The sequence below is a fragment of the Carcharodon carcharias genome, chromosome 1, assembly GCF_017639515.1.
Source record: "Carcharodon carcharias isolate sCarCar2 chromosome 1, sCarCar2.pri, whole genome shotgun sequence".
In the NCBI taxonomy this organism is placed as follows: Eukaryota; Metazoa; Chordata; class Chondrichthyes; order Lamniformes; family Lamnidae; genus Carcharodon; species Carcharodon carcharias.
Genome location: NC_054467.1, coordinates 83475507 through 83490917, shown reverse-complemented (window position 1 = coordinate 83490917; position 15411 = coordinate 83475507). Strand labels below are relative to the sequence as shown.

At 42.0% G+C, this 15411-nt stretch overlaps 1 protein-coding gene and 1 pseudogene across 1 annotated transcript in view; one reads left to right on the top strand and one right to left on the bottom strand.

The window, feature by feature from the left end:
• elovl6 (ELOVL fatty acid elongase 6) overlaps positions 1-15411 on the top strand; it is a 119021-nt gene that overhangs the window by 66680 nt on the left and 36930 nt on the right. Inside the window, exon 2 of the mRNA XM_041186743.1 lies at positions 7537-7668. Within this exon, the coding sequence (XP_041042677.1) occupies positions 7537-7668 (132 nt within the window). The remainder of the gene's footprint in view (positions 1-7536; positions 7669-15411) is intronic.
• LOC121283975 lies at positions 7869-8305 on the bottom strand (annotated as a pseudogene).

Sequence of the window (15411 nt, the reverse complement as noted above, 5' to 3'; positions counted from 1 at the left end):
TAGCTTTCAGTGATTCATGCACAAGGACACCCAGATCCCTCTGCACTGAAGTATTCTGAAGTATCTCTTCATTTAAATAATAAGTTGCCTTTTTATTCTTCTGACCAAAATGGATAACCTCACACTTAACCACGTTAAACTCCATCTGTCACATTTTGGCCCATTCACCTAACCTGTCCATATCCATTTTAAAATTTCTTATTTCTTCATTGCAACTTACTTTCCCACCTATTTTGGTGTCATCTGCAAATTTAGCTATAGTACCTTCTATCCCTGAATCCAAGTCAGTAATATAGATTGTAAATAGTTGGGGCCCAAGGACCGAACCATGTGGCACCCCACTAGTTACAGCTTGCCATCCAGAAAAAGACCCATTGATCCCGACTCTCTGCTTTCTGTTGGTTAGCCAATCCTCTATCCAAGCTAATATATTACCCCTAACTCCGTGTGATCTTGTCTTGTGTATTAATCTTTTGTGTGGCACCTTATCAAAGGCCCTCTGGAAGTCCAGATATACTACATCTACAGGATCCTCGTTATTCACTTTGCTTGTCACACAACATCAAAAGGCAGCTGCAACTGACTCCACAGTGAAAGGAACCTAATTTTGAATTCGTAAGGTGAAAATGCATTGCCTGGTGTTTTGGTTAAGTCTATGGGTTGCTGTTGCCTCAATGGAGATTAGTTTTGTAATTTGTTAAAAGTTATGATAGTAATTTGTAGCCATGTGTATATATTTTAACCTGTGTAATTAATAAAATGTTTAATTTAGTTTAATGTAAAACCTCGAGAACTAGTGGTCTGATTCCTGAGTTTAGTGTCGCATCTCAAACATAACACTTAAAATTATTGATGATGACAGTTGTTTATAATTTCCCTCTGGGATTTTTAAATAACTCCACTTTTCCAACTGCATCAGTCATAACAGGTTACTGTACTTTGCCTGAGAAAGAAACACTCCAATTTCTTTTGAGCAGCGTGCTTTGAGTGCTCCTTTTAGTGTAATTTTACATCAATAATGTACTGTAATATTTCTAGCCTATTTTTACCTCCTATGTTTAATTTAATAGTGTAAGTGATTTGTTAGGGTTAGTTTTAAAATGGCAGAGCTATGAGATGAATTTACAACGGAAAACTTATTTTATTCATTCATGGGTTATGAGCAACACTGGCAAGGCCAGCATTTATTGCCTATCCTTAATTACCCTTGAGATGGTTGGGTGAGTTGCCTTCATGAACTACTGCAGCTTGTGTGATGTAGGTATACCCACAGTGCTGTTAGGGAGAGTGTTCCAAGATTTTGACCCTGCCACAGTGAAGGAATGGCGATATATTTCCAAGTTAGGATGGTGTCTAATTTGGGGGGGATCTTGTCTGCTGCCCTTGTTCCTCTAGTTGGTAGAAGTCACGGGTTTGGAAGGTGCTGTTGAAGGAAGCTGGACAAGTTGCTGCAGTGATCTTGTAGATCTTACACTGTGTGCCAGTGGCAGAGGGACTGAATGTTTAAGAAGCTGAATGGACTGCTGATCAATCAGGCTGCTTTATCCTGGATGGTATCCAGCTCCTTGAATGTTGTTGGAGCTGCACTCATCATACCCCTGACTTGTGCCATATAAATAGTGGACAAGCTTTGGGGAGTCAGGAGGTTTGTTACTTGCCACAGAATTCCCAGCCTCTGACCTGTACTTGTAGCCACAGTGTTCACATGACTTGTCCAGTTAAGTTTTTGGTCAGTGGTAACTCAGGATATTGATGGTGGGGAATTCAGCGATACTAATGTGTTGAATGTCAAGGGGTGATGGTTAGATTCTCTTGTTGGAGATGGTCATTGCCTGGCACTTGTGTGGTGTGAATGTCACTTATCAGCCCAGGTTTCAATGTTGTTCAGGACTTGCTGCATACGGGCAGAGACTGCTTCAGTATCTGAGGAGTTGCGAATGGAACTGAACATTGTGCAATCATCAGCGAACATCCCCACTTCTGACCTTATGATGGAGGGAAAGTCAGTGATGAAGCAGCTGAAGATGGTGGGGACTGGGACATCGCCCTGAAGTACATGTGCAGTGATGCCCAAGAGCTCAGAAGATTGGCTTCCAACAGCCACTACCATCTTCCTTTGTGCTAAATATGATTCCAACTCGGGGAGAGTTTTCCTCCTGATTCCCATTGGCCTCCATTTTACTAGGGGTCCTTGATACCGTACTTTGTCAAATGCTGCCTTGTTGTCAAGCAGTCATTCTCACTCCCCACTGTAGTATTTTAAAAAACTACTTCAAAATGACATAAATGCAATAATATGAGGGGAGGCAAGAGAACAAAAAGGGTGTTATTCTGAAGTGGGTGCAGAAACGGAGACACAGAGTTCCTATGTACACAAATCGTTGAAAATGGCAGGGCAAGTTGCAAAAGTTGTTAAAAAGGCATGTGGGATCCTGGGCTTTATAAATCGAGGCATAGAGTACAAAAGCAAAGAAGTTATGATGAACCTGTAGAAAACAGTGATTCAATTTCAACTGGAGCTGTATGTCCAATTCTCAGCGCAGCAGCTTTGGAAGGATGTGAAGGCATCGAAGAGGATGCAGAAAAGACTTGCAAGAATGCTTCTAGGGATGAGAGATTTCAGTTAAGTGGCTAGATTGGATAAGCTGGGGTTGTTTTCCATCAAGAAGAGAAGATTGAGAGGAGTTTTAATACAGATGTTCAAAATCATAAGGGGTCTAGACAGGGCAGTTGGATAGAAACTATTCACTTTGGTGGTGGGGTTGAGAGCCAGAGAACACAGGTTTAAGGTAATTGGCAAATCCAAAAACAGCAAGTAGTTGGGATCTGGGATGTACTGCCAGAGAGGTGGTCGAGGCAGATTCAGTTCTGGCTTTAAAAATGGAACAGAATAAGCATCTGAAGATAAAACATTTGCAGGGTTACTGGGAAGGATGGGAGAGTGGGACTAGCTGAGTTGCTCTTGAAGAGACCAAGCACAAACTCGACCAGGCTGAATAGCCTCCTCGTGTATTTATAACCATTCTATGATTTTCTGTTTAGGTTAGGATGCAGGATTAGACAGTGGAGCCTGGGTTTTATTTGTTGACACTGTCAGATGATCATGAAACAAAGCAAGTTTTACTTTAGATAGTAATGTTACTTCTGTTAGATTTTGGAATAATAAACATATATGTTATAGTTTGCAATGATCCTTTTCCATTTCTAATACCAGATACAGTGTCGCATACCCATCGGGGGGCTTGTGCGGGGGTGGATGGGAGCGGGCGCGAACCTGATTGGCCCCCCCATTTTATGTGGGCGGGCCAATTAAGGCCTGCCCAGTGTGACGTGCACCCGGAAGCACTGAACACTCCCTGTGCGGAGAAGGTGGGGGGTCCCTGAGTCAGGACCTGCGCCCTTTCATGCATGCATGCAAAAGAGCGCAGAAATCTCCTTAAGGCACACAGAGGTGCCTTGGGGAGATTAGTTTAAGAGTTAAAAGTTGAAATATTTTCTTTATTTAAAGACATGTCCCTTCATGTGACAGTGTCACATGAGCTGGGACACGTCAAGGAACATTAATGGAAGAATGTATTTAATTTATAAACCTTTCATGGAACCTCATCCCACCTGTGGATGAGGTTCCTTGAAAATGCGAAGGCCGCCTGGGTATGTCGCCTGCCCTTAAGGTTGGACGTGCAGCTCAGTTAATAACTTTAATTGATATTTAAATGGCCTTGATAGGCCTTTTGACAGATCAGCGGGTATGTGCCTACCGAACTGAAAGACTGAATGACACGCGGTGACGTCGGGACGCACACCCGATGTCACCCCGTGTCATTTTACACTTCAGCGAGCGGGCCTTGCTGCCATTTGCCGAGCCAAAATTTCTGGCCCTTTTAAAATCTTTCACTTCTACCGACTTTATTGCAAGTGGTCTTTTTTAATTCATTCATGGGACGTGGACATCACTGGCTCATCACTGGCCAGCATTTATTGCCCACCCCTAATTGCCCTTGAGAAGGTGGTGTTGAGGCTGCCTTCATGAACTGCTGCAATCCATGTAGTGTAGGTACAACCACCGTGCTGTTCCAGGATTTTGACCCAGCAACAGTGAAGGGACAGTGACATATTTCCAACCCCAGATGGTGAGTGGCTTGGAAGGGAACTTCCAGGTAGTGGTGTTCCTATGTGTCTGCTGCTGTTCCCATGTGTCTGCTGCTTTTGTCTTTGTGAGCATGGGTTTTGAATGTGTTGTCGAAGGAGCCTTGGTGAGTTCCCGCAGTGCATCTTGTAGATGGTACACATTGCTGCCACTGTACGTTGGTGGTGGATGGAGTGAATATTTGTGAATGGGGTGCTAATCAAGCAGGCTGCTTTCTCCTTCATGCTGATAAGCTTCATGAGTGTTGTTGGAGCTGCACTCATCCAGACAAATGGAGAGTATTCCATCACACTCCTGACTTGTGCCTTGTAGATGGTAGACAGGCTTTAGGGAGTCAGGATTTGAGTTATTGCTGCAGGATCCCTAGCCTCTTACCTGGTTTTGTAGCGACAGTATTTATGTGCCTAGACCAGTTCAGTTTCTGGTATATGGTACCCCCCAGAATGATAGTGGAGGATTCAGCGATGGTAATGTCAAGAGGAGATGGTTATATTGTCCCTTGTTGGAGATAGTCATTGTCTGGCACTTGTGTGGCGCGAATGTTACTTGACACTTGTCAACCTAAGCCTGGATATTGTCCAGGTCTTGCTACATTTGGACATGCTCTGCTTCGGTATCTAAGGAGTTGCGAATGGTGCAGAATATTATACAATCATCAGCGAACATCCCCACTTCTGACCTCATGATGGAAGGAAGGTAATTGATGAAGCACTGAAGATGTTTGGGTTGAGGACAGTAATATCCTTGGCGATTGTCCTGATGGGTGCAAGACATAAAGCTTCGACAAAATGCCTTTTTTTCAGTAATATTCAAGTTCTGTACTATCAAACGACTATTTGGACGATAGTTTTGCTAGGGCTCCTTGATGCCATACTGGGTCAAATGCTGCCTTGATGTCAGGGGCAGTTACTCTCATCTCACCTTTGGAGTTTGGCTCTTTTGTCAATGTTTGAACTAAGGCTGCAAAGAAGTCAAGAGTTGAGTGGCCCTGGCAGAACCCAAACTGTCAGTGAGCAGATTATTGCTAAGCAAGTGCCACTTGACAGTGCAATTGGTGATCCCTTCCATTGCTTTACTGATGAGCAAGCGTAGATTGTTAGGGCGGTAATTGGCCGGGTTGGATTTGTCCTGCTTATCGTGTATAGCTGGCCAATTTTCCACGTAGCCAGGTAGATACCAGTGTTGTAGCTGTACTGGAGCAGGTTGGCTAGGGGCACAACAAGTTCTGGAGCACAATTCTTCAGTACCTTTGCCGGAATATTGTCAAGGCCCATAGCCTTTTCAGTGCCCACTGTCTTCAACCATTTCTTGATATCATGTGGAGTGAATCGAATTGGCTGAGGACTGGCACCTGCGATACTGGAGGCGTCCGGAAGAGTCCAAGATGGATCATCCACTCAATACTTCTGGCTGAAGATTGCAAATGCTTCAGCCTTACCTTTTGCACTGATGTGCTGGGCTCCCCCATCATTGAGGATGGGAATATTTGCAGAGTCTCCTCCTCCAGTGAGTTGCTTAATTGTCCACCACCATTCACCACCGGATGTGGCAGGACTACAGAGCTTAGATATGATCCGTTGGTTATGGGCTGCTTAGCTCTGTCTATCACTTGCTGCTTATGCTGTTTGGCAAGCAGCCAATCCTGTGTTTTAGATTCACCAGGTTGACGCCTCATTTTTAGGTATGCCTGGTGCTGCTTCTGGCATGTACTCCTGCACTCTTCATTGAACCAGTGTTGACCCCCTGGCTTAACGGTAATGGTAGATTAGGGATATGCCAGGCCATGAGGTTACAGATTGTGGTTGAGCACTGTGCTGCTGCTGCTGATGGCCCACAGCACCTCATGGTTGCCCAGTCTTGAGTTGCTAGATCTGTTTGAAATCTATTCCATTTAGCATGGTGGTAGTGCCACACAACACAATGGAGGGTATCCTCAATGTGAAGACGGGACTTTGTCTCCACAAGGAGTGTGCGGTAGTCACGTCTACTGATGCCGTCATGGACAGATGCATTTGCGGCAGACAGGTTGGTGAGAATGAGGTCAAGAATGTTTTTCCCTCTTCTTGGTTCCCTTATTACCTGCTGCAGACCCAGGCTAGCAGCTATGTCCTTTAGGACCCAACCAGCTCGTTCAGTAGTGGTGCTACCGAGCCACTCTTGGTGATGGACATTGAAATCAACACCCAGAGTATATTCTGTGCTCTTGCTCAGTGCTTTCTCCAAGTGGTGTTCAACATGGAGGAGTACTGATTCATCAGCTGAGCTAAGGCAGTACATGGTAATTAGCAGAAGATTTCCTTGCCCATGTTTGACCTGATGTCATGAGACTTCATGGCGTTCAGAGTCGATGTGGAGGATTTCCAGGGCAACTCCCCTGATACCACGGTGCCTGTGTCCTGCTGGTGGGATATTGATGGTGGTGACTGTAAGGTATGATCCTACGAGCGTGACTGTGCCAGGCTGTTGCTTAGTTAGTCTGTGTGATAGCCCTCCCAATTTTGGTACCAGCCCCCAGATGGAAGACTTTGCAGGGTCTACAGGGCTGAATTTGCTGTAGTCATTTCTGGTGCCTAGGTTGATACCGACTGGTCTGTCTAGTTTCATTCCTTCTAGACTTTCTAGTGGTTTGATACAATGGAGTGTACAATGCGAGTGGCTTGTTTGACCACTTTGCTGGAGTCACATGGAGACCAGGTAAGGATGGCAGATTAAGGTCATTCGTGAACCAGCTGGCTTTTCATGACAGTCGACAATCATTTCATTAAGACTCTTAATTCCAGATTTTTATTGAATTCAAATTTCACCAGAGCATTACCCTGGGTCTCTGCAATACTCATCCAGTGACAATACCATTGAGCCACTGCCTCCCCATATTATTCCTGTTACAAATGTTGGATTGATTTTGGGAATTTAAGAAGAATTCTAGACTAAATGATTTTTAGTCCATATATGAGTCAACTTGGGGATGAGTGGGGTGATAAATTATTGGATTCTTAACTTCACTGCTTGGGCTTACCAAGTACCATCTGATCATTGCCCTGAGAACACTGAATATTTTTACATGTATGTTTCCGTTTTTGTTGATTTATCAATGTCATTTATGTTGCTTTCTTAGAGAAAAGTATTTTTGGCCATGACAACAATTTTTTCTTTGGATAGCTAAGACTGCAGTTTACTCTTGATACAAAGTTGCTGAATTCAAAATTATGGTATATTTTGCTTTTTTGCACTAAATTGAATAATGAGGCATGTATAGTTTCTTTTAACAGTTAAGTCAGGGATCTCCAGGAATATGTTGGTGTTTGCAGGTGAAGAGAAGTTTAAATGTTGCTGTGTTAGCCTGTTTCTCAAAACTGCATTAATGGAGTTAATTCTTGTGCAATTTTTAGGAAAAAGTCTTTCCTGTATTCCGCTCTGTATGCTGCATTTATATTCGGTGGTCGTCACTTGATGAAACAACGAGCGAAGTTTGAGCTGAGGAAACCCTTGGTGCTGTGGTCACTGAGCCTTGCACTCTTCAGGTAAGTGCTGCTTCTTTTCCTCCTGTTTAATGACATTCCATGGCATTTTCTATTGATTTTTTTTTTATTTTCAGCTATTTATTAGGCTTCATTAAGTTTACAGAAACATTTCAAAACAGTGTTTACACCAACTCTCAATAAATAATCTGCTGTTGACAACACTGGGACCACTTTTTCTATCTGTTATCCATTCTGCCTTTTTATGTTGGGCGTTCACGGGGTCTTGTGACAATGTTCGACCACAGTGCAGGTAGGTCACCCTCCTTATGAGCAGGGGGCAGAGCCTCACTCTCAGGATTATCAGGCACTTCCTTCTGCAGCTCCTTCACCTCTTTATCCCAACTCTGGAGACGCAGCTCCTTCCATTGCTCTCGCTTAGCAAAGTAATCTGGATACATTGCTTTCTCAGATGGATAACAGTAATCCAGATAGGACTCAGGTGTCTTGTAGCAATCGTATCTCTCATAGGATGTGCCTCCTGGTGAATCAGGGAAAATATAGCGGATGCTGCATTGTCCAGAATTCCTCCTCACCAGCTTTCAGCAGCTTTGTAGCCTTTATCATCTCCTTTTCATCTTTATGTTCATCAAATCTTGCTCACAGCATACAGGCATAAAAACGGTATTTGTCCCTGAAAATGCACCTGGATTCCAAGTGTCACAGGGCCCGTTTGTAAAGTCGAAGTACTTTCTGCTGGTGTGTCAAATAAGCTGCCATTCTTCGAACCGCACATGATTGAGAATTAAAATCATCTCTAAGTCATTAACCAATTAGTCATAAAGCAATAACAGTTACAGCCTTTTTTAATTGTGCACAAGTTTTTTTGTGTACAACAGTATATTGATGTTTTTTTGTTATCTGTATTTATTTTCTTGTTTATCTTAATTTGTTTTTGGGATTGATTGTAATGCTCTGTAAAACTTATAAGGTTACTCAACTTATTTCTGAAGAGTTTTAGGGAGATTTACTTACTAATCATAAAATCAATTTGAGTTGACATGTCCTTATTACCCATTTTAAGTGACCTGGCTTAGTCCATATTAAAAGAAGGCTTTAGATAACAGTAGCCAAATAAAATTTCCTGTAATTTTCCATGCATTTTAATTAATGGTGCTGCTCTCTGTTTTGTGTGCTGATTGGTCTTATTCAGGACATCTGCTTTGCAAGCTTATTGGATCCTCTTCTGAAATAAGCCCCCCACTTCCTTGCTGAAGTTTCATTTATTGTTAGAAGTTAAGCATTTGGAATAATTTTTGTCCAAAAATAGATGTCTTAAACTGTATAGGTCCATGGTCAGTGCATAAACTGAACACTTTTCAGAACATTTGTCCTCCGAGCTGCTAGAAAATGTTGCCTCACTATTGCAGCTTTTCTTTGTTTCACAAAGGTCAACTGATTAAAGAGGGACAAAAAAAAGTGTTGCAACCTTTTCAAAATATCACCAATTCTTATAAGCTCTTTGTTTTAAACTAAGTATTATGTTACAAATAATGTTTTTGTTATAGAAAACATTTTACCTTTTTTTTTCAAATCTCATTCGAAGGGCACCGGAGCAGCGTTACTGGACTTGTAATCCAGAGGCCCAAGCTAATGCTCTGGGGACATGGGTTCAAACCCACCATGGCAGCTGGAATTAAGATTCCATTAATAAGACATGAATTGAAAGCTAGGCTTAGTAATGATGACCATGAAACTATTATCAATTGTCGTAAAAACCCATCTGGTTCACAAATGGAAGGAAATCTGTCATCCTTACCTGGCCTGGCCTACATGTGACTCCAGACCCACAACCATGTGGTTGACTTTTAACTGCCCCCTGAAGTAGCCTAACAAGTCACAAGGGCAATTAGGGATGGGCATCGATGCACACATCCCATAGAATATTTTTTTTAGATTATGCCATTGAATGTAGTGATTCATGTAGCCATCCCTGACCAGCCACAATGGTTTGCTCAGTTTGCAGCCGTTTCCAAACACTGCTGTTAAAAAGATGCAAAGCCACAACATAATAATATCTCTCATGTTGATGTTATTACATTGAACTGGTAGCACAATAAATAATTACTACTTATGCTGATCCACAGTAATCATTATTACTCAGTAGGGGTAATTACCTACTGCTGTATTTGGCACAAAGCGTCACTTAATGGAATTTCTGATGCAGAGGATAAGGCACCTGTTATACAGTTTTTGACCATTGACTTTAATGGGTGAAAAATTGGATGGACTGTGCAATCCCCCACTTCTGATCTGCATTCATGTCATGTAATTCCTCTGTGTTTGGAGTACAAAAACAGAAGTGATTACTGCAGAGAGCATGTCTGCCCACTAGACAGAACTTGACCCATTCATTCTTGAAAGGATCGCATAATATTATGAACACCACTTTGAGACAGGAATATCAATTTATTTTATGTTCTCTCTCATGGTCGTTTGCTGTGAAAGAAAGTCTGCTCATGTGTATCCAAATGCCATTTAAATTTTAATGCTAACAAACAGGAGGCAGAACAGTTAATGTTCAGGTTAAAGCAAAGGGGAAAAGAGTTTAAAAAGCTTTGTTGCAATGCTTTATATCCTATGACTAGCCCCTCCTGTCAAAAAGTCTCTGAAACAAAAAAAATTGAGGTTTGCTAAGCTACATATAATCAAGACAGAAAGGAAACTTATTGGCACAAGTCAGCTAAGCGTGGGATTCAAAGAGGAGATTTGTATATTTGGAAATCCCAGCCCGAGCTTTTGCAAAGATGGAAGTGCTCTCTGACTTAGCTAAAGTGGCGCCAGAGCCTCAATTCCAGGAGTCCCGCCCTGAACCTGGCACCCAGCATTTATTCTAGTGGTGGTAGGGTGGGGGTAGGGAGGGGGTGTGGTGGTGGGCAAAGAACAGGGATAGGTTACAGTTTGTACATCTGTGATTCATGGAGGCAGCTGCACATGTAATAGTGCAGTTGCCTTCAAACCGTTCCAACTTTTGTTAGTGGGACATGCAAAACACAACTTGTGGGATTTAGACATTTGAGCAAAAGGTCTAAAGCTGCAGGAATTGTTTGGAGAGGGTAGGGTATCCTTTTGGAGAGGTAAGGGACCCTTTGGGGGAGGTCAGGTGCCCTTTAGGATTGTTGGAAATAGACATAAATGTGTATAAAAAGTGGATAAACTCATTTGAACTGTCAAGCTGTCAAGGCATTTAAATCCCCAAGCCCTTGAAATTAAAAAAAAACACCTGTTGTGGCTGCTTTAAGTTTCACTATATCTGTTAGCATATACCTTAGGGTTATCATTATAGGATTAGTGTTGAATGACTGACTGATAGCACAACCTATCATTATCACAGGGCCTGTATGTTCCCAGTTTGCTTGATAGCTCCAAGTGGTTATAAAGTCTTTGATGTGGGGCTATGAATGCAAATATTTGTTTTTATAAGTGGTTAAGTACTTAAATGAAATGCTTGCTTTCACAAGGGTTTTTATTAAATAGTTGGAAGGAATTTAAATGTACAGAATGGGTTTTTATTAATGAGTGTTTTAAAGTAGTGAAGCCATCAATAGACACTTGGAGCTTTATTTTATACCATCTCATCATGGTTCCTGAGGTGTGCCCAGGGTGGATACTGAGTGAGTTGGCATGGAGGGTACAAGGGCAAAGGGTGGTGGGTGGGGGTCATGGGTTGACATGAGTTGGCACTAAGTTGACATAAGGGTGGATTGAAGGGCATAGCTTGACATAGGAGAATGTCCATGGGGAGTGGGTAGAATGGAATAGATAGGCATATAGGGTATGAAGGATCATGGGAGTCGATAAGGGCCATGAGAAGGCATGTCTGGGGCATGGGGGTGTGTGGTGGGGGGTGAGGGATAAGAGGACTGATTTTATTTTTTTTACAGATGGTATAAAGTCCCAAAGCACTATGGTGGGCCTTGATATTCAGCAGCTCCTGTGGCTCCCTCTGCACTGTTTCTGGGGACGATGAGCCCAACTTCAATTATCAACCACTCCCCCACAACAAAAATCCGCCTGTCGGCTAAGCGGAGTCGGAAATTTTCCTGACTTTAGGCTCCCAACTGGGGAGCGCCAATTTGGCCCCCAGTGCTCTTGTGTAGCCTTTATTTTGCTTCTGACCCTCTGTGGTGTTGCTTTTCTTTTGAAAATATTGTGAGGTATCGATTTTGTTATATAAAGCATGAGTGAAAGTTAACAACCAGTAGTGACGATAAGGCCCTGCCTTATTTAGGCTTAAAACTATAACTTGAAGCATTTACGTTAGTGTGTGCATTCTTTCAAATCTCACACAGATTATTGTTCTGATGTGCTTTTGATAAACCTTTCTTGCCCCATACAAATAAAACTAATGATTTTAATTTCAACAATAACTTATGTCTTCTGTAAACTTGCAGCTCTACATTTATAAAACTGTTTCATACTACTTCATGCACCAAATCACACAACTTACTCTCCTGTTGATAAGTTCTGGGAAAATAAATCCAAAAAGAGTACATTGAAATGTCATGCTGTAGTTGGTTGGCAGTGGCACCATGGTCTTTCATACTTCTATATTGTATAAATGCCCAGGTTCTATGCCATCACATTAGGTAATTTTTCTAGAGCTACACTTTTTATACCAAACTTGAGCAAAATGTTTAGTTTCACAGATTAATCAAAGTACCCAAAATTCTGTTAATTTATTTTGCATGTTCAGGCTTTAATGTTTTACTTTCCAGGTTGCTGGAAAGTTTTAAGACATTGGCATCTGTCAGCAATAGACAAGTAACCTCCAGATATTGACTTAGAATTTGCTGGCAAATAACAGTGAGTCAAAGGTGCATTGCCCCTTACTAGAATACTAAAAAAGAAACAGCAAATTGTGGGGAGGAAGAGGTACGGCATGAATTGCAAATCGCCACAAATTGTCGGCCAATTTACATCACTAACCTTGCAAAAATAGAATATGGCCATCAATTTCCCAGTGAATTTGAAGAAATTGCTGGATGAGCACCATAAAAACAAATTAAGTTCACCGCTGACAAGTTAGGACTAGTACTTAAGTTGCTCCAATCCCATTCAACCTTTTGGCACAGAAAGGGAATGGTTAAAACTGGAGTCTCGCTCATATAGGTAGTAAATTTGTTCTTAGAGGTTTTTCAAATGTTATTTTCCTTTCTCTCTTTTTTGCTCGCTCATAATATAATCTTACTTTCCCCCCTTTATTTCTCTTTCTGTACCAATTTGACACTAATTCACTGTATTTTTTTCTCCATTGTTCACTTTCTTTCTCGATCCTTGAATTTCTTTCCTTAAAGAGACAAATTATTCGTCCCATCATTCACCATGATCCCAGGTGCTATGTTAACCTCATCATGTCATTATTAATTCTCACTTCAAGCAATTTGCTGTGCAAATATTTTTTGAGCTGAAGTGTGAGGGGATAAAATCCAACTCTCAAATTACTATATGAGATACCCTCTCCAGCAACTTCTGGTACAGTATTGGCTCAGATGATCAACCAAAAGCTATGCTTTTCAGGAAAACTTTACAAGAGAATGACAAACTCTGTAACATGCAACCAATTCTGTTTTCTGCACATGCCATGGAAAAAGCAAAACAAGCAATAGCCTTAATATGCAAGGGGCTATGGTACAAATTGGAATTTCACATTCAGGACAGAGTGCCCCAGTTAGGCAGTACAGCACCTGCATGGAAATTATCTAAAACACCTCCATATTTGGATCAGCACATGTGTTCTGACACTTATTTGAAGCTATAAATATTGTGCAAGATTAAAACATTTATTCATAATTACTGACTACATAACATGCTCATCACCTAAATAATTTTCTCAGGTACACAACATACTGTTAGGGAATGGGTGTGTGGAGATTCCTGCATTATTTACTGTAAGATGAAACAGCAAGATAAGTTTTAGAAATCCAAACAAAGTCATTCAGCACCATTCATTGATGAGCAAGAAGGGTCATTCTACACTCCTCAATGGAAGAGTTCAGCAGAACTAAAAAGCACTGGGAATGTTTGCACCAAATGGAGACATTTTTGGCAACAACTGGTTGACAAATTCTATGTAAACAAAAGATCAGTGAATTTTTGAAGCCTCTAAAGAGCTAACTCACCTCCCTTGCCAGTCATTCATTTGCAGCCTCCTCCAGTCCTCCTTCACAGCCTGCGTCCTCTGCTGTTCCAGCTCTCCATTCTGTTCTGTGTATGAGGTGAACATAATACAACCTCTTCTTGAGCAGCAGTTGGCTGTGATGTGAGACAGTGCTGGTTTGTTCTGAGGTACTATGAGAGTACCTTTTGGCTGTGTCCGTAGCAAGTCACCATCGTCGCTATCTTCCTTCAACCATTTATAATATGTGACAAGATAGAATTTTTTTTTCTATTTTCACTTTTAGGCAATACGTGGCGCTTAGCCACTTATGCTATTGTCATTCTGAGCAGGATTTTTTGGAAGGCAGGATTTTTTGGAAGGCAGGATTTCCCACCCTGCCACCCAAAGAGTCATCAGGGATCACAGGGGCCCTGCAGCCATTTAATACTCTGAGGAACATTAATTGGCTGGAGAGGGGACTTCCACCCTCCCCCCACCCGCTCTTAAAATATCCAAGAACCGAATAGAGTGACCTGGCGGGCATTTCTCCCCAAGACCACGTCTTAATTTGTGTTGAGGGCGGCAGGACCTAGGCCTTGCCCGCTCCCAGTAAAACAGGACAGGACTGGTTTGGATGGGAGGGCCACCCAGGGAATTTTATGGCCCCTGCATACCTCCCCACCCCCCGCAACCTCCACCTTGGCAAACCCAATGGTGTGGGATTGTAATATTCTGCCCTTCATATTCTTAAGCTTTCTTTCAACTTCCTAAAACTTTCTAAAGTTCATTACAGCATCAACCTGAAAGGCTTTGTGAGCTGTATTCTGACAATCTTCAACCTTAACTGTCTGACCTTCCTGCTTTGAGTTGTTTGGAGTCTGACCATAAACGCATAGACAATGATAAGAAAAGTCCACTTCAGGTGACCTAACAGATTAAAAGCCTATTTTAATTACATAGATCTCTTTTTAATGTAGGACTCCAGTATATTTCTGTGAAAGCTATCAGCCTGTGGGAAATGCAGCCAGATGCTATGTTATACTGATGAGAGTCAAGAAGACTGACTGCACTGTATCCTCAATCATATGACAGTCTAGTTCCTTGCTTTGACTCAAGACCACTTGACCCAAAGAAGAAAAGCCCTTCTTTGTTTGGTTGACACTGTCAACTGCTGGCTGTAATAAACTGCTCTTCTGTTGGAATAGGAAAATAACATTAGTTTAAGGTGCTATATGAAAGCAAATTGCTTTTGTATTTACTAAATGGCACAATTTATATTTAATAGGACAAGTTTATATGGACAAGAACAGAGTAGTGCTGATGTTTGGATTTGTGGCTTTTGATCAGGGACCTCCCCGCTAAATCTATGGAATTTAGCATGCTCATGGAATGGGGATCAGAGAATTGGGACACAGTGCTATAGCAGAGCTCAGACCTACTATCTCTTCGAATACACATTCCTGCTGAGTATGCACAATTACTTTGAACCTACTTGTCTGTGTTTTGATTGACATTTCTCCACAAGGCTTGTTTCCTCTATAAGCCACTATTCAAACTCCTGGGGGAAAATTTTCCCCCCATTGGGAGGAGGGGGGAAGGAGTGCAGAAGCGGGTGCGGGCAGACGAGGGCCGCCATTTTATGTGAG